Raw genomic sequence first — 24,961 nt, 5'->3', positions numbered from 1 at the left:
TGGGAGCCCGTTGCTGCGCTGCTTTGCTCCAATAGTCTCTGTCTCAGAGGGCACCTGCCCACAAGGCAGGCCAAGCAGTCCTGGGAGAATTCATCACGTTAAGAGTTGTAGGGTCCAGTGCTGGGACAGCAGGTGGCTTTGTCAAGGGAAACAGTTATCCTTGTGGTTGGGAGACAATAGGAAATATCTCAGGCTGGTGACTTGATCCCAGCTAAGAAAGTGCAGCTGTCTTAGAAGGTGTATGTAGTACTTCCTATCTGCTTTACCCCTGAGCATCCCAAATTAACTCACAGTGTACCATTGTTCCTTTCCTGCAGGTAGGCTGAGGTCTCTCTGGAGTCTGGCTTGCCACTTGTCTGGCTCTCCTGTTTAACTTCCTGCTTTTGAAAGTGCTGTGTTAAAAGAGAACTGATTCTGATCATGCGATTAGCTAAACCAGTTGCTTTGCCTGCCAGCAAGATGATGGTTTGTTTTATCCCAAAACTGTGCTTTCAGGACCACGCTACATTCGTGGTCACACCTAAGCAGTTGGTGTACACCAGAGAAATGAGTCAGAAAATAAATCAAACCAATTAAATCATTGAGCAGTTTTCTTGCAGCCCTAGACCAAACTAAACGGCGGTAGAAGTTAAAGGATGAATTTGGGTGTCAGCTCAGACTGGGGTTGATATTCCACAAGCCTCTATCAGGACCCTACCTTTGCTGTGCTGGGGCTTAGGACTTAGACTTAGGACAGTCTTCAGTCTCCCACTGCTATTCCAGTTTTGCAGTTCTCAAACATGTGCAGCACCAAATGATACCAAGAGAGTAGCTACTAATGCAGCTGTACGCCCTGTGCTTGCCTCGCCCATGGCTTTCCTGTCTCATGCCTCTGCTCTCCCATCCCCTTTAGCAGTGTTACCTGCGCAGCCTCCCAACACTGATTTGGGGAGGGGAAGCCTGAAAGCAGGCTGCCTCCTCTGTCTCCCTCCTCTCCTCTTCTTGCAAAGTGCCAGTAGCACAGCTGCATCCACAGAGGCAGTGAGAGGATCTGCAGATTTACAGGGAAGTGCTGAGGTCAGGCAGTCCCAGATCCCAGGTCCTCAGGGCTGAGGAACGTATCCTAACATCACGCTAAATGGGATGGAGAATCCAAGGAAGCCCACCTCAAAAAGGGGGTGGGTGCTTCACAGGGAGAGACAGACTCACCGCCCCTTGCGATCTGGATGATCCCCTGCAGTAAAGGTATAAAGATATTGTAATAAGTGTTGATACAGCACCCCCGATGTGTGTGGGGGGGGGGGGCGGGCGGTGGGGGAGAGATTCAGCTGGTGTCACAATTGCCACTGCCTGGGTGGCAGAGCTCTGCATCTCTGGCACATGCTCTGTGCTGAGCTCTGCAATCCTAGAGTTAATTTCTGGACCCTCTGAGCTAGGACAGAGGCAGGTGACGAACAAGCAGATTTTTGTTCCCATTCTGGTGGAGCAATACAAAATTAGCACCCATGTTTTCAGCTGTTCAGCCCATGCCCCTTAGATTATTTAGCTTGGAAATTTCTGTAGGCTCTACTGCTCTCCTCCGTCATTTATTAATTACCATGTTGTGTTGTTCCTCCCCACTCCCAGTCTTTATTAGCATATTTCAAGAGAGCCATCTGCCCACCCAAATTGCCTGTAGCCTCAGGAGAGCTGTAAGATATGTGACATCTACACAGAACAGCCTTGTCACCGGCACTGCACGGAGATGAAGGACAGCAGCGGACTTCCACCGTGAATTTCCATGTGGTGGATCTGAGCGATGCTTAGGCGAATGGGAGCTGCGAATAACAAGCAGCAAAATCCATGGCTGGGTGGATGTGCCCTGGCCGGGGGCTGCCTCAGCCCCCCACTAACACACAGCCAGCTCACTGGCAGCTTTTATCAGCCCGGTTTCCCAGCTCCCCGCCTGTGGGTGCCTGGATCCCACCTCTGCTGTGTGAAAGCACCTTCCAGCGAGGAGCAAGGTGGGTGAGAAGTACGGGGGCTCAGGCTCAAGTGCAGGGGGTGATGTAGGGGCAGTTACTGCCTCCCCGGGAAAGTGGCTGGGGGGGATAAGCCGGGGCTCACTCACCTGCGCTGGGGCAGGGGCGGGGTGGGACCAGCCGGGGGTGCAAGCAGGTGCCAGAAACCAGGGCTGGGCCTCACTGCTGTGTGCACAAGCACTGCATGGTGCAAAGGCAGTTACTGGTGGTGGTTAGAGGTCGATGACTCTGACACCTTTTGCGTTTTTCAGGCTGGCAAAGGAGGTAACATTGCACTCCGCCTAACAGGGGCCCCATATTAAAATAGAAAAAAAAAAATGTTCTGTTTTTATCCTATTTTTCACGGTGGCAAAGGAGGTAACGTTGCACTCTGCTTACAACAGCATCCCGTGCTGCCCGCAGGGCTGCGCAGCCCCGGCCCCCCGTGCCGCTCCCGGCAGGGCCCAGCAGGGGGCGCCGTTGCCCAGCGCGGCGGGGACGCGGCTCCACCCGCGGTCCGGCGGCAGCCGGCAGGGCGGGGCAGGGCGGGGCGGGGCAGGGCAGGGCAGGGCACCCCCTTGCTGGCCCAGAGCCCTCAGGGCTGGGCACGGCAGCGGCGCCCTGGGTGCCCGCGGCGGGGGCACGGCTCGCACCACCCCCCCCGGCAGCCGCTGGCCCCAGAGCCCCTCGCAGGCTGCGGGTCCCCGCGCCCCCGTGCCGCCTCGCCGAGGGGCTGGGCGGTCCGCCTTGAAATGCGGCGGCCAGGGGGGCAGCGGCGGCGGGGAGGTCGGTGGTGCCAGAAGGGAAGCTGGAGACCCGGGATCGGGGTCTTCCTGGGCCTGGGCACGTCCCAGCCTCCCGCTCCATCCTCGGGAGATGTGCCACGTGCAGGGTGCAGCGGGACCTTCCCCTCGCCGCTCACCCCAAGAGTCCAAGGGGGTGTTGGGGGAGCAGGGGAAACCCTGCAATACAGGTCTGTGCCTCAGCCCGCAGCCTAACCTTTAGGACACCCACCTGGGACCCAGCCATGAGATCCAGCTGCAGTTTCCAGGAGTGGCTTCCTAGTTAACATCCAGCAGCCACCAGGTACGAGGCAGGAGAATCTGCTGGGGTCTCACACAGCGTGGCTCTCCGGGGGTGAAATAGTGTAGTCTCTTGACAGAAGGGTCGGGTTTGTTTTTTCCGTGCCCCACCATTTTGTTTGGCAGGAGTTTGATGAAGCATTCTACCAACAGTAAACATTATGAATAAACCTTTGAAGGTGGAAATGACAATAAAAATGAGAGGTGCTAAAGGAACAGACTACAAATAGACATTGCTGTGAAGGGGCTGCCGAGAGGTAACAAACGTATTCCTATAAATACCATGTACAGGACTGAGCTTATCTAGTATTTTCTTTAAGGAGTTGATGAGAGGAGTTGTAATGTTGTAGGGAGACTTCCCAGTCACACCTCTGCACAGAGGAGACCCAAACAGTCTGAAAGCAGAACTGGTGACCCAGGGGGACCGGACAGGGTTCAAATGGTGTATCAGAGCTGAGACACAAGGGAACATGGAAACCCACCAATGAAGGTTTGAACACAACTTTGCTGAATGTTTACAGGGAAAATGAGGGTGCCCAGGGGGTGGCCTTGTGTCTGACAAAAGCTGGTTTTAAAGCACTTGACATATTACAAAGGTTTCAGATACATCTTTCAAGAAGGCTGTGAACCTAAGTTTAGAAACTTTAAGACTGAGAGCACTCATACAAAAATGAAACTAATGTATGATTTCTTTGAAATCTTACGTAAAGGAAAGAAGAAACCAGGGAAGAACTTAAGAGTTTATGGTGCACTTCTGTGGAGTAACTTTGTCCATGGAAGGAGGGATTGCAGTGCAGCAGGAAGGATCCCTTGCTGGTTAAAACTCAGGAGGAGAATTCAGATCTCTGGGATGATTTTGCAGGTACCTCAGGTGCGCCATGCAACAGCTGGCCATCTCGCACTTCTGGGTGTTATTTTAAAAGTAGCAGCAGACTAGACATTCACGCTGAGCAAGCAATTCAGTAGAGCCAAGACAGGCACAGTGAATATTTTTTATGCTTGTATGTAAATGCATACCCTGAATGTGGGAGAGCCTTGAAATATAAGTCACAATGTAGCAAATGGTTGAGTTTCTACTAGTACAGAAAAGATGCAGGAGACGACCTCTGACTTGCCTGGGTGAGCGTAGCCCAGTGTCATCACACTTCTATGGAAGAATAACAGGAAATTTTCAGGTTATTACAGGTTGTCCCTGTTGCTCTGTGGCCACAGTGCATAAGACAGGCCACAACACACTTTGGGTAGTTGCAATTTTAGAACCTGAAGCAGAGAATCTGTAAGCATGTCTTGCAGTGTCACCCAACAGCCCAAGATGCAGCAGCCATGCCAGACTGAGGCACAAGGCACTTTGCAGCTGGGCTTGCGAGAATAGAAGAGGACGGAGCCAGCAATAACCTCCAGCTGTTGACTTTAATTGCTCTCTTCATCTGCGTTTGAAGGTTGGTGGCTGATAATGCCTACCCAGCCCCACCTGTGTGCAGGAGAGTGCCTCAGACTGAACGTTCTACCGAAGTATGATTAGATTAGTTACTGTTGTACGCTAACTGCGCCAGCACAGCACCTGCGGTGCAAGTGTACCACGAGTAAAGCACTTTTGAGATGGATTTAATTTAGCTTGCTCTCCATATTGTAACACTAGGAATTCCCAAGAGCCCAGAGACCAGCTAGGAGAACTGCCCAACAGCAAGGAAATGAGGAGCTCTGTCTGATCACAGAGCAACGGTGGAAGGACACCAGGATCTGCAAAAGCCCCAGCCGGGCTTTTTTCAGCACAGTATCATGCAGCTGCTGTTGGCAGCAGCATGAAGGAAGATTATCAGTGAGGTATCAAGAGTGGCAGCATGTGGTATTTGATTGCCTGATGAAAATGCAAGAGAAGAGCGTTAGTGGCTTTGGTGCCCAAGTGTGCAGTGTCACTGCTATGGAGTTATTTTTTCTGGGGTAGGCTGGACTCTGGAAGAAGCACAGAGTGCTCTTCTGTTGTCTTAATGATAGCATCTTAATGATAGCAGGCGTTTGGTGCACTCAGGGTGGGGACTGTGAAATTGTGGGGTTTTTAGAGCGCTTTGTGGAAATGGGGAGTTGGTTGTGTACGTACATATGCTGGCAGTTAGTGTTGCACACGGTTGTGCAGACAACAGAGTGTTTGAGAAACTTAGGGGAATGCAGGGAATAAAGCGTTCCAGCGATAGTGCATTTGGGGGTCTAGACCTGAGAAAAGGGTGAGCGGTATATAGGTTTGCAGATCCGGTGTGTATAATGAGGGTGCACTATGGTGTTGGTGCAGAGTGAGTAACGTTGGATGATGAAGAGAATGGGATACGTGCAGTGTACATATGGGGGTAGATTGTGGTAGTGCGTTGAATCAGTGTAGTACATGCATAAGGTGTGGGCATGGAAGAGAGTGTATCTCTTCCCAGGGCAAACTGGGGTGATGAGGTGAGGTTGCAGAACGCAGAGCGTTTTGAGGCTGTGTGGATGAGATCCTGCAAGGATACATGCGGTGAGGTGCTGCGAGCTATGCCCGCTGCCTGGCAGAAGCAGGATTGCCCCGCAGAGCAGCGCGCCGTGTGCCGAGAGCTCCGGGAGCTGTGTCGGAGTGTGCAACCGTGGAAAGACACCCAGAGCCAAGTGCTGTGCGGCAGCTTGTGTGAAGCGTGCTGGCGCGGAGCTGGTGCTAAGGGAGGGCAGGTGCGAGGCGAGGGCTGCGTGCAGGCTGCGGGCGGGGGCGCGGCGCAGGGTGCCGGGGGCGCTGTGCGGGCCGTGCCGGGCGCTGGGGAAGGGGCGGGCGGTGGCCGAGCCGCGGTGGCGGAGGAGGCGGTGCCGGGAGGGTCGGGGCCGGGGTGGGATCGCGGCGCAGCAGCGGCCGGTCGGGTCGGTGGGGCCGCGCTAAGCCGAGTCGCGGCGGTGGGGCCATGCCGTCCTACACGGTCACGGTGGCCACGGGCAGCCAGTGGTTCGCGGGCACGGACGACTACGTGTACCTGAGCCTGGAGGGCACGGCGGGCTGCAGCGAGAGGCACCTCCTGGACAAACCCTTCTACAACGACTTCGAGCGCGGCGCGGTGAGTGCGGCCCTGGCGGCGGCCCCGGGGCCCCGTTCGCCGCCTCCGAGCCGCCGCGCGTCTCCCTTGGCGGTGCCCGGGGCCGGAGCCGCAGGACGCCCCCTCCCCGCGCCCCGCTTGGGCTGCCGCTGCCGCCCCGCCTGCCGCACGGGACGGGACCGAGGGGCCGCTGCCACCCCGGCCGGCCGTCACGGGCGCCCCGGCCCGGGGGGTTAGCCCTGGCAGCGGCCCCGCGGCCGTGGGGGAGGATGGGGCCCTTCGGCTTACAGTGGGCTTCCAGCTTCCTTCGTCCTTTACCCACAAATACTAAAAATATTTGTCTGCCTCCTGTGATGTTTGGGGTCGGTGTAGTAGTCGGAGCCCTGGTATCCCCAAGGAATTAAACACAGAGGTGAGAACTTCCAGTGGGAATCACTGTGTCTGCCAAGGGAAACGTGTAGGGCAGCTTCAATGAGAACTGGAAAACGGCACGGACGTGCAGGTGTGGGGATGAAGCCGGGACCGGGCTGTCAGCTGTGCTGTTCGTTCTAACCTTGATTTCTGCTGCGTGTTGTGCCCTGTCCTCTCCGTGATCTGCTCACAGTACCAAGGCTATCCATCTGTAATCGCTTATACTCTGAGCAGTGGTTTATTTGTTTTTATTTATGTATTTGCTTGTTGTCTACTGTGGAAATAATAGACTCGGGTAATTCTTTTCCCCCCTCCCAAAATGTGTATTTTATCTGGGAACCTAACTCACTGTTTCCAAAAGGTCTGATGAGATCTAAGCAACTTTGAAAGTTTTAACCGCGTGTTTGTAAGTCACTTTGGAAATGAGACCTACTGCTGCATATACAGGTGAGACTTCACTGTCATGGTGCTGCTTTGCCCTTAGGTGTGTTTTTTTAATTCATAGCTTAGGTATCTGGTCTCTTCTGCATTAGACATCGCAGATATGGTTAACAGAAGTCGGTATTTTGAGTAAGTGCTGATGGCATGTGTAGACATGGTCCACAGATATTTATAGTCGATGTTCCGAGGAGATGCTCTAGCAGATTCAGGTGTGGGGACTTAACAGCTGCTGCTGTTGGGATTACTTGCTTCGACAATTAACATTCATTAGCTTAGAACCTTGCTGGCTGAATCTCCCAAATGGACATCTAGTCATTCTCTCTCTCCCCAGGGAACAGTTACACATCTTAAGCAAAGCTTAACAGCATTAACGAGAGAGGATGAAGAAGACCTCAGACTGTCCAGCAGACTCAGAGTTAGGGTGCTTTCCCAGGACAGCTGAGCCCTGCCAGCTGAGGAGATAAGCACTAGGGTCTCCAGCGACCAGACAGTTTGCTCTTATTCCTGGGCTACAAAAAGAGTGTGTGAATGTCTTCTAGAGATTACTGTGATGGAGAGCCTGGTAGTATTCTGAACATCTCATTGGATTGGGTTGGATTCTGTCAGAGGGAGAAAACGCCATGGTGTGAGCATTAAGTATAAGCTCAGCAGCAACCCTTGATCTGCTGTGGGACCAGGTTCAGCTGGAGCAGAGGTGCCTGTGAATGCTGGACCCCTCTGGGTGAGGTAGCAATGAACAGAGGTTTGTGGATGTTAGTAGCACTACAGCAGAAGGATGTGTGCACCTAAAAGGAGTACCTATATCTCCTCGGGAAGGTAGCTTTTAGGCACATTTGAAAATATTCACCTGGGTCCTAGCATTTTATATAAAACGTGTTGTTAGCTAAATAAGCCTTCTGAGGCAGGGACTGTCTCTGCTTTTTGTCAAACTTGTTTCCAAGTGCCAAGGTTCTTGACTAAATCCAGAATTCTCCTATCCAAATTCATGATTTCTGTTATTGCTATGTGATTGATATTAAAAATATGCAGTCAGGTTTTTCGGCATGTATTTAGAGAATAACATTGTTCCATAAAGTGTATGGCTCATGACACACCTGCAGTACAATGTGCTAAGTTCTGTTGTTGAGGATGTTTTATTCTGGAGGGCAGCATATTTCTCCAGGCACCTGTTCAGGTAACATTGTGCCCAAAACACTGAGGGTCTTACTAATGTGTTGTACAAAGAAAAAAGGAAAGAAAAGAAAAATACCAAATCGGAACCAAAAAAAATAAAACTGAAGCAAGCCAAAAGACTTTCAGGTTGGTTGATTTGTAAAATGTAGCAACTGGTTTCACAGCTCTGCCTTTAGTGTTTCTTTCAATAGCATCGCTATAATTTTCTTTTTCTGCAAAACAATTCAATTGTTAACACATTTGCAAAAAAAGGCACTGTTTTAGTGGATGACCAGAATTTTACAGTATTACCTTGTAAAGCTTTGTCTGTTATCCAATTTCTTTTCTAAATATTGGGCCAGGTTCAGTATCCTGGTAATGTCTTCATTTGAATTAATGCAAATTGTGCATATTACTAGATATGATGAAGAAGGCGTGGGCCAGTTCTGAGGAGGAGATTTGCATGCCAAATGTGGATTGAGGGAAAGGGACTTGGAAAAAACTGAAGGGATTTGCACAATGGTAGCTTAGTTGTAGGTTTTGTCTGACTTACTCAAAGCATTGGACACAGGCTATGTAGAAAGCCATAGCTGCTTTTCTTCACTCATTGTCTTTTGAGTAAGTTCCTCTTGGTGCCAAGTGTTTTCAAAGCAAGGATTAGGGTGCCACTCAGTTCTCTGTTTTCTTCCTGTTACCCTGTCACCTGCTTCTTGCTTTTGTTGAAAGAAATGTATTCACAAGTATTTCCAGAAGGGAAATACAGTTCTTTCCACTTAGAGCTTTGTGCTTATAGAAAGTGGGGTTGTCTGTGTTGTCCTTTTTGCAACATTAGGCTAGTTGGTAGGAGTCTCTCCTCAGAAAGAAAGATTTTAGGTTTTGTGTGAGATTAAATTGCTTGAACAGGATGCTACAGGAGTTTGGACAGTCCAATAGTCTTCGTTAATTCTGTTGTTTCACTCTGAACTCAGACTGTGTAAAAAGTCCTAGCATCTCTGGCTCAGTGTGCAGTCAGCAGGGATGCCATGTGTTTACCAGGAGACCTTGTACCACAAACGCCTTAGAAACCTTGAGCAACCAACTGTCAGTTCTGACCTGGACCCTGTACCATCTTTGTAACCTGTCACACCTTTACTGCATTAGCGAAATTTTCATCTTGGGTGAGCCCATTGTGTCGCTGGCTTGGAGGCAGTGAAAGCTGGGTGAGACGTCAGGAGGGAACCTTCACTTCAGAAGTGCCATTAAAATTGGCACTGTGATGGTCATAAAAAGATTTAAAACCTTCAGAAACATTTAGGCTAATTGAATGTCCTTTTTGCGTTATATCAACAGTGACGTGCAACTATTTTAGGGCTTTTGTAATATTAGCAAAGAGGTTGTTACCAGAGGAATGAGTTTCTTCTAAAGACTGGCTGTCAATGTGACATTTCTATCAGTTGTTTGGATCTGATTCATATTGCTCTTTAATTTAAATCTTTTATGTATACAGATGTGTATGTGCATAGGTGTGACATTATGAGAACTATAGAAATACATATGTGTAAATGAGGATTTACTAAAAATGAAATTGTTAGCTGAACCTTTAAAGGATATGAATTTTAAAAAGGATAGTAAGGTATCTTAGGCAAAAAGGACGTGGTAAGACTAATTTCAGGCTTTCTGTGCCATACTAATCACTTGACAGCAATGGGTTTTGCATGAGGACTTGAGCTAAAAATAATGCAGTGCATTTCCCCTATCCAGGCAGTGTCTTGGGTCACCTTATTCTTCCTCTGTACATGACCTGGAAGCGGGTGAGAAGATGGAGCATAAAAATCCCGAGTAGCTGAATACAAAGCAAATATGATCCAGATGCAGTTTATCATTTGTCTCTGTAGGTTATTGCATTAGTCATTACATGTTTAAATTTCCTTTGTAGTGATGAACACAAATGGGTAATAATTCAGATATGTTTGTGGATTCGTTTGGACTGTGTCTCTGCATGGTGGCTACTTCCAGCTCCTGACTGCCAAATGCATCAAGATCATGGTAAAATTGAAATAATACATTTTGTGTCATAATTGCATTAAAAGATGCACAAGCAGGAAGTGGCTGAGTTTGAGATACGTGGTATGACAGCCTGTGACGAGGGACTCTTCCGCAAAGTGCCATCTGGTCCTGGAAAGAGATGTACAAAATTGCAGAAGTACTGACTCAGTGCGAAACCTAAGTCTGGTAAAGAGTTTATTGACACTGTTTTTATTGAGAAAACCAGGAATTGAAAGGAAATGGATATGAAATAGAAATTGTTCAAGTGCTGTCTATTTCTGGAAAGATTTAAGAATGGGAAAAATTCTGAGAATGTTACCTGCATTTTGTAGCCATCATCCAGAATTATTTATGCCAATTGACAAGAATGAAGCTGAGAATATTGGATGTGGGGTGATAGGCAAAGATGAGGGTGGTGTTTGAAACCAGCATTGTGGGAAGGAAGAATCTCCATTCTCTGAGCAAGGAGCACAGGGGTATGTTCTGCAGCCACTGACTGTCGTAGCTGTGGCTCAAGGCGCTATAATTGTGATTTCTGAGAAAAGCCATTGAATGTTTTTCAATCCCTACAGCTTGTTCAAAATCATGAATCACCAAGGGAATTAATTTACCTTTACACATTATCCTTTTAGCTGTTCTGGGATAGTTGGGGGAGGAGGTGGTGGTGATGTTGAAGAATCAGCAACATAAAACTTTCAAAAAATGTTTAAATTAGTATATTTCTTGGATGTACAGAAAGAACTATTTCTTTCCTGCTATGGAGATGCAAGGAAAAGTGACAAGCATCATTCTAACATGTTGGTAGAAATCTCAGCTCTGTGATTTTCATCTCCCAGCTCACATCCTAGCAGACAGATGCTGTCATCCCAAGCTTGTCGAGGACTACCATGCTATTTGTGAAGCAGTTTATTACCACCTGGTGTGTATGGGTGTGCTATTGACATAAACATTGCAAATTTTTATTTAAGACATGACGGGCTTCCTTTTTAAAAACAGTTCAATGGCTTTTGCTTTAATAGGCATGAGGAGAATACAGCTCAGACTAAGACTAGTCTGTTAAGTCTCAGCAAATCAAAATAAGCACCGTCCATGCCCATTTTAAGTATTTGAGCCTAAAATTAAATTAGACTACATATTAGAAGAAATTCCAGTATCCTTGTTAGCCTCATATGAGTTGCAGTATAGCAGTCATGGCCTGATGGTTTCAGAGTTGATTGAATAACATCTTTGGGGAAAGACAGGCAAGGACAATGTTTCATTGTCTGTAGGATGGACTTCAAAGCCTATAGGGCTTTTTATTTTTCTCTGGCTCCTATGACTCAATTAGATGTGATGAAGTTTACAAAAGCTGGTATTTTTACGTAATGGGTTATAAGAGAGCTGAGGTCAGTCATCCCAAATTTGGTGGACAGACAGGTGTCTTCATCCCAAAACAATCATTGCAGCTGGTGATTCATGGATAGCTCGTAGAAAAGCATATTTTGCATCAATAATGTGGGAAACTTGGGGTAAAATGGGAGAGAAGGGATGCCAAGGGATCCTTCTTAGGTGTGTTCTTCCAGTAATGGGGGTGCAAGTTGCCATGAATCTTTCTTTTGTAACAGTTGAGATATTAAGTGCCATCTGAAGACACTTAAGTAGTGGGTTGTTTTTTTCCTTTCTCCTGCCTGGAATTTAATCTTTCTTCACTTTTCAGTTTTGGTCTTTATGTGAATTAGCCTTTCTCTAGCCACTAAGACAGTAACAATGGGCATAGGTCAAATGTCTGGGGTAGGCTAAGAAAGTGCTCCTGAAAAGAACAAGCAGAGTGTGGTGTCTAGGTCAGGAGCCGAATGACAAAGCTCACATAGGCTGGTGAGTCTTTTACAGGCGCTGCAGCGTGTCAGTGCAGTACCTCTTCCTTTTGATATCAGCACCTAGTTGGTTTCTAAAACTTTTGGCTGTGTTGAGAAAAACCACAAAAGAGTTAAGTCCCTACTTGTAACCACAAGAAGCTTAGCAGGATCATCTGAGCAGAGTAGGCTTTGGCTGCTGCTCCCATGGTTGCCATAGCCCATTCGGCTTTGTTGCGATGAGCACTCGGCTGCTCCTGTTTGCCCTGGGCTGCTTCTGCTCTTGGAAAGTGAGAGTCAGTTCCTGTTCTGCTGACTCACTTAGCACCACAAGGTGTCTTACAGTCATGTTTGAAATGATTACTTATTTCTTGCTATGCTGGTATTGCCCAATAGTGCAAGGGCCACCAGAACGGTCGTTTGCTGGGCGCTGCCCCCGCAGGTGGTAAGGAACCGAATGTACCCCCGAGGAGTTACCCCCATGAGGGGACCGAAGTACCCACATACAGGGACGAGTGCCCACTGTCCTACACCTGCTAGGCAACTTGGCAAGGCACTTAAGTCAGCTTCCATGACAGCCGTTGTGCTTAGCATGGGCGAGAGGGGCTGAGGGGAGCACCATGTCCACGGCCGTCCTCCTCCCAGGCCTGGCCGTGTAGCTGCGGCGCTGAGAGCGGTGTTGTGGGAGAGGCGATTTACGGAGTGAACCAGTGACCAAAGTCATCTTGTTGTGTCTAGGTGACTAGTTCTTTGTGGCCTTCAGTAGCTGGAGCATGTAGCAGCTAAGGTCTGTACGTGTGCTCACAGGTGCACTCATCCTGGTGGGCCAGGTGGCTCCACGTCCATTTCAAGCCACCTGATGGTGAAGCCCTGAGATGCCATATTGTATATGTGGGCTGAGAACAGGCTTACCACATGGAAGAAATGCTGAGCTTGGTAGTCGAAGCCATTGTGTTTTAAACAGAAGAAGAAAATGTTCATTGCTACTTCTCTTGTAGCCCTGCCGGAGCAGTCATCAAGCAAGGGAGAGCATGGTGCCCAGTCACTGCCTCAGCCTGGCCAGGTTCAGAGCTGCAGCCTGGTGTAGGGGCAGCTCCAGGAATGGTCTGCTCCTCACCCAGATCGTGTCATGGCCACTACCTCAGGGTCTCAGGGCCCCTGTCCCTTTAGGCCACCAGTGAGGGCACTCCTGCAGGAGCAGATGTGCATAGTCCCTAGCCTTCAGTACCAGCTCAGTGCAAAGACCCTGCGACCAGACCCTTAGCATGGGAAAGGACTAAACAGAGCAGCTACTGTGCAGGTCTGCGCTGAGGTCCCTCCACGTAGCAGGAGTCAGGCCTTTGAGTTAACTCCAAACTGAGGAAGGAACTAAACCATGTCTCCATGTGCTGGCTTGTTTCCTGTGAAAGAACGAAGGGCCTCCAGAGCCAGATGGGATTCTTGTGAACCTTGCGTTCAGTTAGCTACTTAAATTGCTTTGTACATCTGAGCTTTACAAACATAAAGTATATCCCTGTCCAAATCTGAGCTGTACAAACGTAAAATGCACAATTGTCCTAATTTTAAAAATGGAGAACTGAAGAAGACCAGCCACAAGAAGTACAAGACAAAGGGGATGTAGGTGATCTGAATGCTATCCTTATTCTGAAGCACATCTGGCTAATACACACAGGTGTTTAGATTCTGAGTCCAATGTGTTAATCACACGATCATCTTTCCATTCCAGCTGCATGGGCAGATGTGCCCTAGCAATACCTCTTTCAGCTGTTGCTGGGAGAACTATAAATGGTTTCATGGTCTGCATGTTTTTCTTGGACTTGCAAACGTTTCAAGGAGTAACAGAATTTTAGGTTGCATACTAAAATGTTTCTCTGTTTCTGGAGCGTTTTACATGTTCTTGTTTGTTCTTTTATTCATCTTTTTTGTTGCGTTGCAGTCCAATAATAGGTCTTCCTTTTCTCACCCACAAGAAGCTGGCAAGTTCTGTTGTACCCATGCCATATCAGGTATGCTTGTGTAGTGCTGGTTGTGCTTCCCGCACATGCGGTGGGTCATTGACTGTATTCTGCTCTGCAGGTTGACTCCTATGATGTGACTGTGGAAGAAGACCTTGGAGAAATTCAGCTAATAAAAATTGAGAAACGAAAATATTGGTACCAGGATGACTGGTACCTTAAGTATGTCACTGTAAAAACGCCAATGGGTGACTATTTGGAGTTCCCATGTTACCGTTGGATTACAGATGAGAAAGAGATTGTCCTTCGAGATGGAAGAGGTGAGAGCCATAAGAAACCTGATTTTCTGCAGAACATCCAGAATTCTTCCGCTTCTCCTTCCCCTTTCCCCATGTACCTCCCAATCTTCTTTCTCCCATGGAGACCCACTGCCAGCCCCCTTCTGCATCCTGGGGAATGGGCTTTCCCTGATGACTGGGACTGTTTCTGAGCAGTTTGTCGGGCTGGGTGCTGGCCGTTCATTTGGATATTTTGGGAAGCACATGCAAGGAAAAGTCCTTACACTGGCTTGTTACACCAGTCTTGAATTTGAAGGCTGACCCTAATGCCAGATTTTTGTCTGCTCCGCATCTCCATTGCTGGAAACCCTTTTGATCTAATTTGAATTACTGTCCCATCTTTGTTTCATACTGAGCCCCTATGTGGCCCATGATCAATTGCCTGTAAATTGTTTTGTTTTCTTGAGAGTGAAACAAAATCCCAAGGCAGGCTGCTCAGCAGGTGCAAGGACTGACTTGAAACAGCAGCTTCGCTTTTCACCCCTCCTCTCTGCGTCCTGGCAAGTCCAGAAAGCAGGGTGAGATGGGTATGGTCACCACCAAGCTGTGGTGACCAACTGAGAAAAGTGCTGCAGCACTTCTGTGCTCTTCTGAGAGTGGCCTGTTGGACTTGTGTTTTAGCTGTCTCTGACTACCTGCTTCCTGCGGTCAGGGTTGAGGCAGATGTGTGTCGGTGATGTGTGCTGGTTCCCCTCTGTGCTTCCTAGGGTAGGCTGGCTGCTGTGGTGGTCTGCAGCACCAGTGCCTGACACAGCTGAAACAAGGTATGAGGTGGTAGGAAATAAGTGTTTATCTTCCCACTAAGTTTTTGGATACTCCTGGCTGAGGAATTCTGCATCTGAAGCCTTTTGCCATATAATCAGAACTATGTGTCAGTTTATATTTGGTCTCCAGATGGACCATTGTTCATAACTTGATTTATAACAACTGTAACACTTCATGGAAAGCAGCTTTGCATGGCTTTCGGAGTATGGTGAGGTAAAGCAAAAGCAAGTGAAGCCTTATCGGTAACTTGAACACAACCAGATGGAAACTCGTATAGCCATCATGTTATCATTCTACTACCTCTGACATTTCCAACTCCAAACAGCTATTTCCATGAAGCTCCCGCTGGCTTTATCTGCCTTCCCATTTGCGTATGTAAAGTGAGTCACGGACCTTGCCCCTTCTCTGATCACTAAGGAAGTCTCTGTGTTATTTAATGGTATAGTGAACACATGTGTGGTCAGAAGAGCAAGCTGCCTGGAAATGAAGCCTCTCTGGTTTTTTTCTTTCTGTTCTTATGTTAAGAAGATATGATTATTGCCCCAAGCTGCCAGGGGAGAAGCACAGCTCAAGGAGAGAGGATAGGAAGTGCTTCCTGTAGATGTCTTTTTAGCAGAGAGATTAGCTGGAACAATGTTGTGATTTCTCTTATTGATGAAAATTCCCTTAGATACTGAAATGTAAAATTAATTACCATGACCCTATTTAGACCATTTAACACTGGATATGTACAGCAAGTGTCTACACTAGGAACCCAGGTTTTATATACAGTTGAGAGAGCTCCTAGCCTGAGCTAATTAACCCTTGGAGGCAACAAGGTAGGAGTTTCTTTCCTTCCAGATTCTCTAGGGACCTGTGCTTCTATTCAAGGTACTAAATTGGACTGTCTAAGCCTTTCCCAGCAAAACTTTGTGAAGGTATAGATCAGAAGTTTAAAGATTTGGAAACTTTGCTTTCTTTCTGAAGACCTGGGCAGTGGTAGGTAGAGGAACCTCATAACCCTGTCTCTTTTCCCTGTTTCCCAGCAAAGCTCTCACGGGATGACAAGACTCATATTCTCAAGCAGCACAGACGCAAAGAGCTCGAGACCCGTCAAAAAATGTACCGGTGAGTTTCCCATAGTTCCCTAGAAGGTCCAGAACCTGCTCTCATCGGGTCAGAGGTTGACAGAGTATGTTCAGATTATCATATTGCTCTGATTTCTGGACTTCTGAATAAGAGAAAGCTTAAGTTACCCTGTTGGCCATATATGTTCCTTACTTAGATGGAATTCACTGTAAGTGAAATTACGATCATCCTGGTGCAAGTGGCATTATGAGATAGTTGAATCCTAGATAAGCCCATCTGGAAGGTTTAAGTGGGAATTCAGTGGTACCGTCTCTGTGTGGGCCCTCTGGCATGCAGTTGTGCTTTCAAGGAAGATTTGAAGGCAGATTTAATTTGCCTTTTATGAGCACTATTCCAGTTTTGGAACATGATTTGAACATCTCAGCTCTTACCAGAGCATTTTGGCTGCTGCAGCAAGCTAGTTTTTTCCTGAACCAGTGTGCAGTGGAAGATCTGGCCCTATCTGAGTGGACTGGAATGTGTTATCAGAACACAGTTGTGATACCCACTTTTATACCGTCATAGGCATTTTTTCCTAATCAAGGTCACAATGGGAAAATGCTGTCTTTTATCACTGGGTAGTTCCAGAAGGCATTAGACATTTCCTTTTGCTAGAGACACACTCTGTTAAAATAACATAAATTTCTTTCACTTGTATCTCATTATCATGGGAGTAAGGATCGGAAGGACAGAGTGTACATTCAGAATTGATGGCTTGAGGCTTGGTGTATGAGTTGTTGATATTTCACTAAGAAAGGATCTTGCTTACAAATTATGGGAAATAGAGCAGAGGAAGATATAGTTTAAAAAGAGGTGTGGCACAAAATTTTATTTACTTATGCAAAAAGGAAGGCAAAACCATTTGTAATTCCAGGGAAACAGCTATTTACAATTCAGATGCATAACTGATAACACACAATGCAATCTCTGTGTGGCAGGCAATTTGGAAATAGCATTGAAATAGTACTCTTTACGCATCACCTTTTGTTTTGAAGTAAAGTTGGGACGTGGTGTCAGAACATACATGGCAGAGAATGTGTGCCATGACCTTTAGGGGGTAAAGCTCTTCTGAAGAGCTGAATCAAGACTATCTGCATCTCTCAGGGAGTTGCCTTTTGGAGGAACTTAAATACATGTCTGAGTACTTTTAGCTGCTGTATCTCAGTTCTGCAAAAAACGTAGCCCCAAGAATGATGTGCATTGGGCACCTTCTGTCTGTCCATCCCCTCCCCTCCCAATACATTTGAAGCTACTGCCAATTTCAACCAAACTCGACAAGAGTATGGAAATACCACAGATACTAAGTTACTTCAAGTTTTGTGAAAGTAGGTGGCCAAGTAGGCACCCTTCATTGTACTTCAGAACCTCAGGATTCTGTAGGGTACTGGCAGGTATTGATGTGGTATAAGTCACTATTTTTGGCCCAGATGAGTCTGCCACAAACTTACTTTATAGAGGTGAGTCAGAGAAGCAGTGTAGGTGGAGGAATGATACAGCTCCTGTGCTGATAAGTTTATATGGTTAATCCAACCTCTCTTGTTTTCTCAGTTGGAAGGAGTGGCACCCAGGCTTTCCCCTGAGCATTGATGCCCATTCCCACAGTGATCTGCCTCGTGACATCCAGTTTGACAATGAGAAGGGAATTGACTTCATTCTGAACTATTCTAAAGCGTAAGTGTTTGTGGAACTTTAGGAGGTTTGTAAATCTCTTTCAGGCAAGGGTAAGACTCTTATCACCTTTGAGATTTCATTGAAATCCAAAATGGGATTCTTTTCTCCCAGCTGGATCTGGAGCTAATCAAAGTAGGAAAGAATCTAAGGGATTTCTTTGAAATTTAAAATAAATAAATAAATTCAATATTTTAAGCTTTTCACCCTGGGAACTGACTGAGCCTCCACATTCTCATTAGACACTGTTTTGGCTGTAGATGGGTGGAGGAGGCACTGGTGAAAAACGTAGGAAGAGCTATTGGCACCTCATACCTTAGACTTTTGAGTTAATTCTGAGTTGCCCCCTGGAGATACTTCTCTCCCCTGGCTGTCTGCGATAATGAAGCCTTTCAGTCACACACCAAAGGAAGATGCTACCAACGCACCCTGGAGACCCTATTGAAGAAAAGCTGTTCTGAGCAGCTCATTAGTTAACCACATCTGAATGTAATCTTCCTGGGGAAACAAAGTCACTGTCCATCCATTTGCATGTGTGATGTCATTTAAAAAAATGGAATCCTGGCCATTGGATGAGCCTGAATAATCAATCCTGCAGAGCTCTTTGAAATAGTACGGGGTTAATGAGGCAAATAGGACCTCTCTGTCCTGTAAGTCCATACTAGCAGATGGTGGGATAGTCTGAGATGAGACAAGACCGGTCCAAAATCACCCACAATTTCTACATCTGTCATTCCGTTAATATGCTGGTCTCTTCATATTTTGGGAAGGTGTGTGTCCGTCCCCGTCCCCCCCCCCCCCCGCCGTTGGGTGATCAGACAGAGATTATGTCATCAAGCATAAGATGATAAGAACTAGGCAGTTTAACAGCCATCCTGAGAAACTTGCACCTTCTAATAAATGTGAATACTTGCTTATCTGAGTCCATCTGGGGAGCTGACCGTGACTGAAACCTTACATGTCGGACCATTCTTGGTGTTACATTTATGCAGCTGAATTTCCCTACCACCACGGAGTCGAATCCCTTGGCTTGTTCTGAGAGAATCCATCTGGTTGTTTTCTAATTGGGAAAACTGGAAGCTTCAAACAGCACCTGTTTTTGCTGGCCGTATTAGCTCTGCTGTAGATTTCTCCCTCCCTCCTCTCTCCCCCACTCCAGGATCTATTTTTCACAATGGAATGATACTTTGTAAGATCAACAAATCTTTTTATCCTTTTGGGTTTTTTTAGCAGAATAAACCTCCAGCAGGTGTGAACAAGGTGATGGGTGTGTTTCTGTGGCACATACGGCCAGGTGGAGCTAGATCTTTCAGAGATATTTGGAATAAAGGTGGCTGAATAGCTTTGAAGACTCTGGCTTTGTCTCATGCAGACAAGGATGTTAGGAGAATGATGGAACAGGCCATGGAGTGCTTGCTTTTGTACCTTTTTAATGCGATACTAGTTGTTACACTGGAGAAGTGGCTGTGGAGTCACACAAAGGGTTAGTTCAGGGGTCCTCAAACTTTTTAAACAGAGGGCCGGCGCGCGGGTGAAGTGGCAGGCAGCCATCTGCGGCTGCTTGGTTTCCCCCCCAGCCCTCGGCGGGGGGTGGGGGTGGGGAGGTTCTGTAAATACCGGGGGCCATATTGAGGACCCTGGGGGGCTGTATGCGGCCCGCGGGCCGTAGTTTGAGGACCCCTGGGTTAGATTAATAGTACAAAGAACTGACAGTTGCCTCCTGCTCCCCAAGCTTACCCAAAGGCACAGGTATTGCCTCAACTTTGTGATCTGCTTTCAGACTCCCAAAGAACCAATCTCTCATCTTTAATATGAGCCAGAAGTTGAGGTCCCTTCTTATGAAAGACCTTATTCCTCAAGAAATCCTTGAGTATTCAGTAGATCCTTAAAGTTTAAGAAGCTTTAAAGATTCTGGAGCCTTGACCGTAGATCCTTAGAAAACTGCAGACTTTGATGTTCCTCTTCCACAGACAAGTATTGGAACGCAGCCCTGCAGGGGCCTTTTAGTTAGCAGATGATGAACTTGAACATGACCATCAAAAATAGTTCTTGGGGGGGGGGGGGCAGGCGGGGAATGCAAGACAACCCAAGAAAACTGTGGAACTTTACATAGCGTTGTTTAAAAGGCTAGTCATTTTGTTTTTGTAAGGCCAGAAGAGAACATTCTTTATCTGTAGTCAGGACTTTAATACAATGCAGGCCAGATTACCACAGCCAGTCTCTAATTCTTAGTTTATTTTCCCTCTGTGTACAAACTGATAACGTTAAATTATCAACGTGAATTTATCAAGTTATTGAATTTTATAATTTCACTTCCTTTACCTCCCAGAAAGTGCTGGGAGGAGACTCCATGCATGTCTGTGAAGTACTCTGAGATTCAGTCAGGTGGGACAGCAGTCCATGTTCACTGTGGAACAGAGCCAGGGGTGAGGCCATTCTGAAAAACAGAAAAATCCATCATAGTTGTCGTGTTGTGCTGTTGTGAATAAGCCTGCGGCAAAACCAAGTTGTTCCAGGCAAGGGAAGAAAGCAAACACTGCGGCTTTTCTTTTGGCCCAGCCTCAGGAGACAGTCTAGCTCAGAAAAGGCAAGGAACAGCTCCTTTAAGGGAAGAGGAGAGGCATGAAAATATACAAACCCCCTGCAAGGTCATTGGGATCTTCTGTTGTTAACCTAGCAATGGTGTGGTATTCCAAACTTTCACACATCCTGTGTTTTCCAAGAGCTGTTGCTTCTAGCTAACATGGTGTTAGCTTGTGTAAAACAGCTCTTCCCCAGCTGCTTTAGGGGATCTGGGTGATGCAGGAGCAAGAGCATCTGAAAGCCAGAGGTGACCCGTTTGCTGTTAGTAGACATAACCAGTTTGCAGGCTACGTTCCCCTTCTAGCAATCCCATCCTACCAGTCTGTGGCATATTGTCAAAGATCCTTAGTCACAGCCAAGTGAAACTTGCAAACAATTCAACAGATTGCAGGGACATCTATTTTTGTCATTGGCTGTAAGGGGCACCTCCCCATGAAGTAGGAACCTGAAACTTTATTGCAGATAGTCAGCCATTCGGGAGAACTGGAATGACCAAAAGAGGTTTTTCTAAAGAGCAACAATACTTCTTGCCTGGCACATTTGGCTGAAAATCTAGACCTCACCTATGCTTTTGGCTGGGTGAACTGTGAAAAGCATTGGCGAATCTGTTTGATAGCCCTTTTCTAGCTACCCTGTTGTGCTTTGTGAGCTTGGGACAACTATTTGTGTGAATGGAGTGGCAGTAGGTGGGGAAAGTCATGGGTAAGGAAGGAAAACAGGGAGGTTTGGAAATCTGAGGGCAGGTGCAGAGTTGCACGGTGCAGCAGTGGGCAGGAAGCATGTTGAAGGAAAAACGTGAAAGCTGTGAGAGTTATATGAGACTTAGGGAATGGTGGAAGAGGGGAGGGGAAAGCCATTTCCCTTGGGACATGCAAAACAACTTAGAGATGTGCCTTAGAGATCCCTTCTGTTGTTGCAAGGTTGGGTCTTTAGATACTGTTGGCAGTGGATAATTCTGTACGTTTATGGGATTAATTATGTTTAGGTGTGGGTAATCCTGAAGGTTTCCCATGCTGATGTGACCTACGCTATTTAGCAAATGAAAACCCTCACCCTGGATTCTGTGCCAGACACACAGACTTGCATAGCTATTTTGGACCAGTGTCACATTTGGGTAGATTTAGTTCTACAAGCAACTCTGCCATTTTTTCCTTGCTCTGGTTTCTAGTATGTGCCAGAGACATCTGAGAAGTACTTGACTTACTGGGGAAAACAGTTTTCTGTTTGGACAGAAACAGTCCATTCTACATGCGCTCTGCCTGGGCTTAGTGCAGGAGCTGCTCCTTTGCCTGGGTTATGGTGATGCTGGTCTAGAGCCCTCCTCCAGATTACCACTTGCTTCTTTTCCAGGCTTTTGGTCCTCTTCAGCCACTTCTAATCCAGTTCTTTTTAAGTTGCCTCGGTCAAATTTACTGATTATAAATCCACCCTCTTTGGATTCTTCCTCCCTCAAATTCTGTTTGAGAGGATTTTCTGGAACAGTGTGACCCCTCTTTACTCCGTTACCTACTCTGCTTATCTTTGTGTGATGTGTGTGCTTTTCTTTGATCATTTAAAGTGTTAGTGGGAAAGCCAACTTTCTTTTCCAAATTCATTATTTGTTTTCTAGTGAAAATAAATTATTTATATTTCATAACAATGTAGGACTTATACAAAGTGAACATGCTTGAATCTATTGTAGACAGAAAACTTTGATGAATTAGCACTTTAAATTGGATGTTTCTGGCTCCCAAGTTGCCATGTTCATGTGATGTCTGCAACTAAGTGACTTAATTCCCGAGGTTAGAGATGAGCATCAAGCTTAACAGCAGCTCTAGTAGATAGAAAGCTCTCAAAAACTCAGGCTCATGCTGTAGGGGTCCAGTCTGGCCTTGGTGACACAGATACAGGAGCTGTTCTCTGTTTAGGAATACTGGCTGAACTGATCCTGGGTTGTGTGTGTTGTGAGTTCGTGCAAATCACTCAGTCTGTATGTGTCACCATACTCCTTTCTGAACCAGTGCTAATAATGACCTTAACACTCTCAGCTCTTGCTAACTACTGACAGTGTGTGAAGCACTAGCTTTTCTGACTATAGCTTTTATATGACATAGGTCCTAAAGCACTGCCATTGTAGGCTGCCAAGAACAGCTCTAGAATGGAGTTCAGGAAGTGCAATAGCAGGGACTGGGCACTTGAGATGCCTTTCAGGCTGTGTGTAAAGGTACAGCCAACAAATTTCTCAACAAATAGGAGACAACCAGTCTCTCATTCCACCACTGAAAATGTGTTGTATGTAGGGGTATAAAAGCATGGAAAAGAATGGGGAAGGGTATTGAGGAAGCTGGAGTTGATTTTTTTCAGAGATGTTTTGTTTTATTTTTAGGATGGAGAATCTTTATGTCAACCGTTTCATGCACATGTTCCAGTCCTCCTGGAGTGATTTTGCAGATTTTGAGAGGATCTTTGTCAGAATCAGCAACACAATCTCTGGTGGGTTTACCAGCATTTGCTCATGTTTGCACTGTAGAATGACTACTTAGTTGTCTTGTACGTATCTGATTAGGATGGAAGTGGCTTACTCAGACTTCTGCTCTCCCATGTTTTTTCATAAATAATCTGTAATCTTAGACTGCTGATGACACCAGCAGCCCACAAGACCAAAAAGAGAAGCGATGATCTCACACAAACTAAAATTCATGGGTGATTGCTCAGTAACCTACTCTGTCCTGAGCTATACTGGAGGTCAGGCCAGCTGGGCATCATAGTCACTTTTGGCTTTTAGAAATGTATTTTCAGATATATTCAAGTCCCATAGAATGAATTTCCATAAGTATTTCACATCCAAACCTAGGGACGGATTAGTGTGAGTGCTTTACAGAGCATATTAGCTGTTGAGGCATTATTGGAAGCTTGATCGTCTGTGTCCCACTTCAGCCATCTAAATACATGGAAAATCTCCAAAGAGGCGAGTCTGGAAATGTCCTCTGATAAAGTCAAGTATGAGGGTGACCCCTCTTTCCTCTTACACAGACCAGCTCAAAGGCAGTTGCCTAACTTGCAGCCATGTGCTCTGTCCTGGTTGCACTGCTGCTAACAGTTCCAACTTCTTGACCCTGTTCCAACATGGGGAGGGTACCACTGTTTCATAGTTTAAGCCCAGCTGGCAACTAAATAGCACGTAGCCGCTCACTCACCCCTGCCCCCAGTGGGATGGTGAGGAGAACTGGAAAGAAGGTAAAACCCACAGGTTGCGATAAAAACAGTTTAATAATTGAAATAAAATATGACAATAATTATATAATTGTAATTAAAAGGGAGACCATAAAAAGAGAGAGAGAAATAAAACCCCCAAAAAACAAGTGATGCACAATACGATTGCTCGCTGCCCGCTGACTGACGCCCAGCCAGTCCCTGAGCTGCAATCGGCCCCCCCAGCAAGCTCCCCCCAGTTTATACACTGAGCATGACATTCTGTGGTATGGGATATCCCTTTGGCCAGTTTAAGTCAACTGTCCTGGCTGTGTCCCCTCCTGGCTTCTTGTGCCCCTCCCTGCTGGCAGAGCATGGGAAGCTGAAAAGTCCCCGACTTGAAGTAAGTACTACTTAGCCACACCTAAAAAAATCAGTGTATTATCAACATAATTCTCATACTAAATCCAAAAACACAGCAATGTACCGGTTACTAGGAGGAAAATTAACTCTATCCCAGTCGAAACCAGGACACACTGCCTCAGTTCTGCTGTTGTGACCTCCCCTGTATCTCCTCCCGGTCAGTTCTCATGTGTCAATGACATGGGCAGCTCAGTATTCCTCAGTGGTAAGTTTTTCCCAACAGGGGTCATTTTGACAGAACTTGTTTCAGGCCTGAAAGCCCGTGTAGTTAGGCCATCGGATCTGGGGATGCAAAGAGCTGGGAATGACCTGGGAGCTGCAACTTCTTCACTTGGTCCTGCTGCAGCCAGCATGGGCCCCAAGAACACAACCTGACGAACTGTGGTTCTTATTGGAAACAAGCGCAAGCTAGGCCTGAAAAGGCATGTGGCATTTATCTGAAGTGTAATCTCTTTTAAAAAAATATGTCAGAATTAGTTGTGCATACTGCACTAAGTGTCCCACTGTGCTTGCCATTTCATACGTGCATCCTCCTACCAGAAGACAGAAATCCCTCTCTAGGAGTGTGAGTTTCACTTCTGTCTTCAGGGCCATTCAGTTTCTACAGTATCTTTCATACTGTTAAAAATCACATTGATGTAGTGTTAACATATCAAAGACAAAATCCTACCTCTATTTAACTCTTTTCAATATGGAAATCTTAGCAGTTATTTGAAAACCCAGCAAGAAGAACTGCAGACAGACACGGGGTTTGAAGTTCATGGAGTTGTTTCTGTAAAGCAGGGCTGGGAAACATTTGATTTGTGAGCCAGACCCAACCTACTATCACCCACGGTTACATTATTTTACTGTATTATTAGATATAATTGATACACAGATACTATAAATTGATTAGCATGTGGCTCCTCAAATGTGTGTGAACAGCCTGTTCAGACTCTGCAAAGGAAAATACTTTTCCCTCCTGCTCTGAAGTTTTGCTCCTCTT

At 46.6% G+C, this 24,961-nt stretch overlaps 1 protein-coding gene across 2 annotated transcripts in view; it reads left to right on the top strand.

Moving 5' to 3' along the window:
• Positions 1-5,440: 5,440 nt before the first annotated feature.
• Positions 5,441-24,961, top strand: part of ALOX5 (arachidonate 5-lipoxygenase) — a 35,221-nt gene continuing 15,700 nt past the window's right edge. The window contains exons 1-5 of one of the 2 annotated variants that reach the window (XM_080401596.1): positions 5,441-5,752; positions 14,043-14,241; positions 16,050-16,131; positions 17,680-17,802; positions 22,748-22,854. In XM_080401596.1, coding sequence (XP_080257722.1) covers positions 5,456-5,752; positions 14,043-14,241; positions 16,050-16,131; positions 17,680-17,802; positions 22,748-22,854 — 808 coding nt within the window. In that variant the 5' untranslated portion in view covers positions 5,441-5,455. Of the gene's footprint in view, positions 5,753-5,896; positions 6,127-14,042; positions 14,242-16,049; positions 16,132-17,679; positions 17,803-22,747; positions 22,855-24,961 lie in introns of those variants that run through there. The other variant, XM_080401597.1, reaches the window with a different exon arrangement.

The sequence above is a fragment of the Falco punctatus genome, assembly GCF_963210335.1.
Source record: "Falco punctatus genome assembly, chromosome: 9".
In the NCBI taxonomy this organism is placed as follows: Eukaryota; Metazoa; Chordata; class Aves; order Falconiformes; family Falconidae; genus Falco; species Falco punctatus.
The sequence above is the reverse complement of the archived record's forward strand: the minus strand, read 5'-3'. Positions and strand labels throughout refer to the sequence as shown.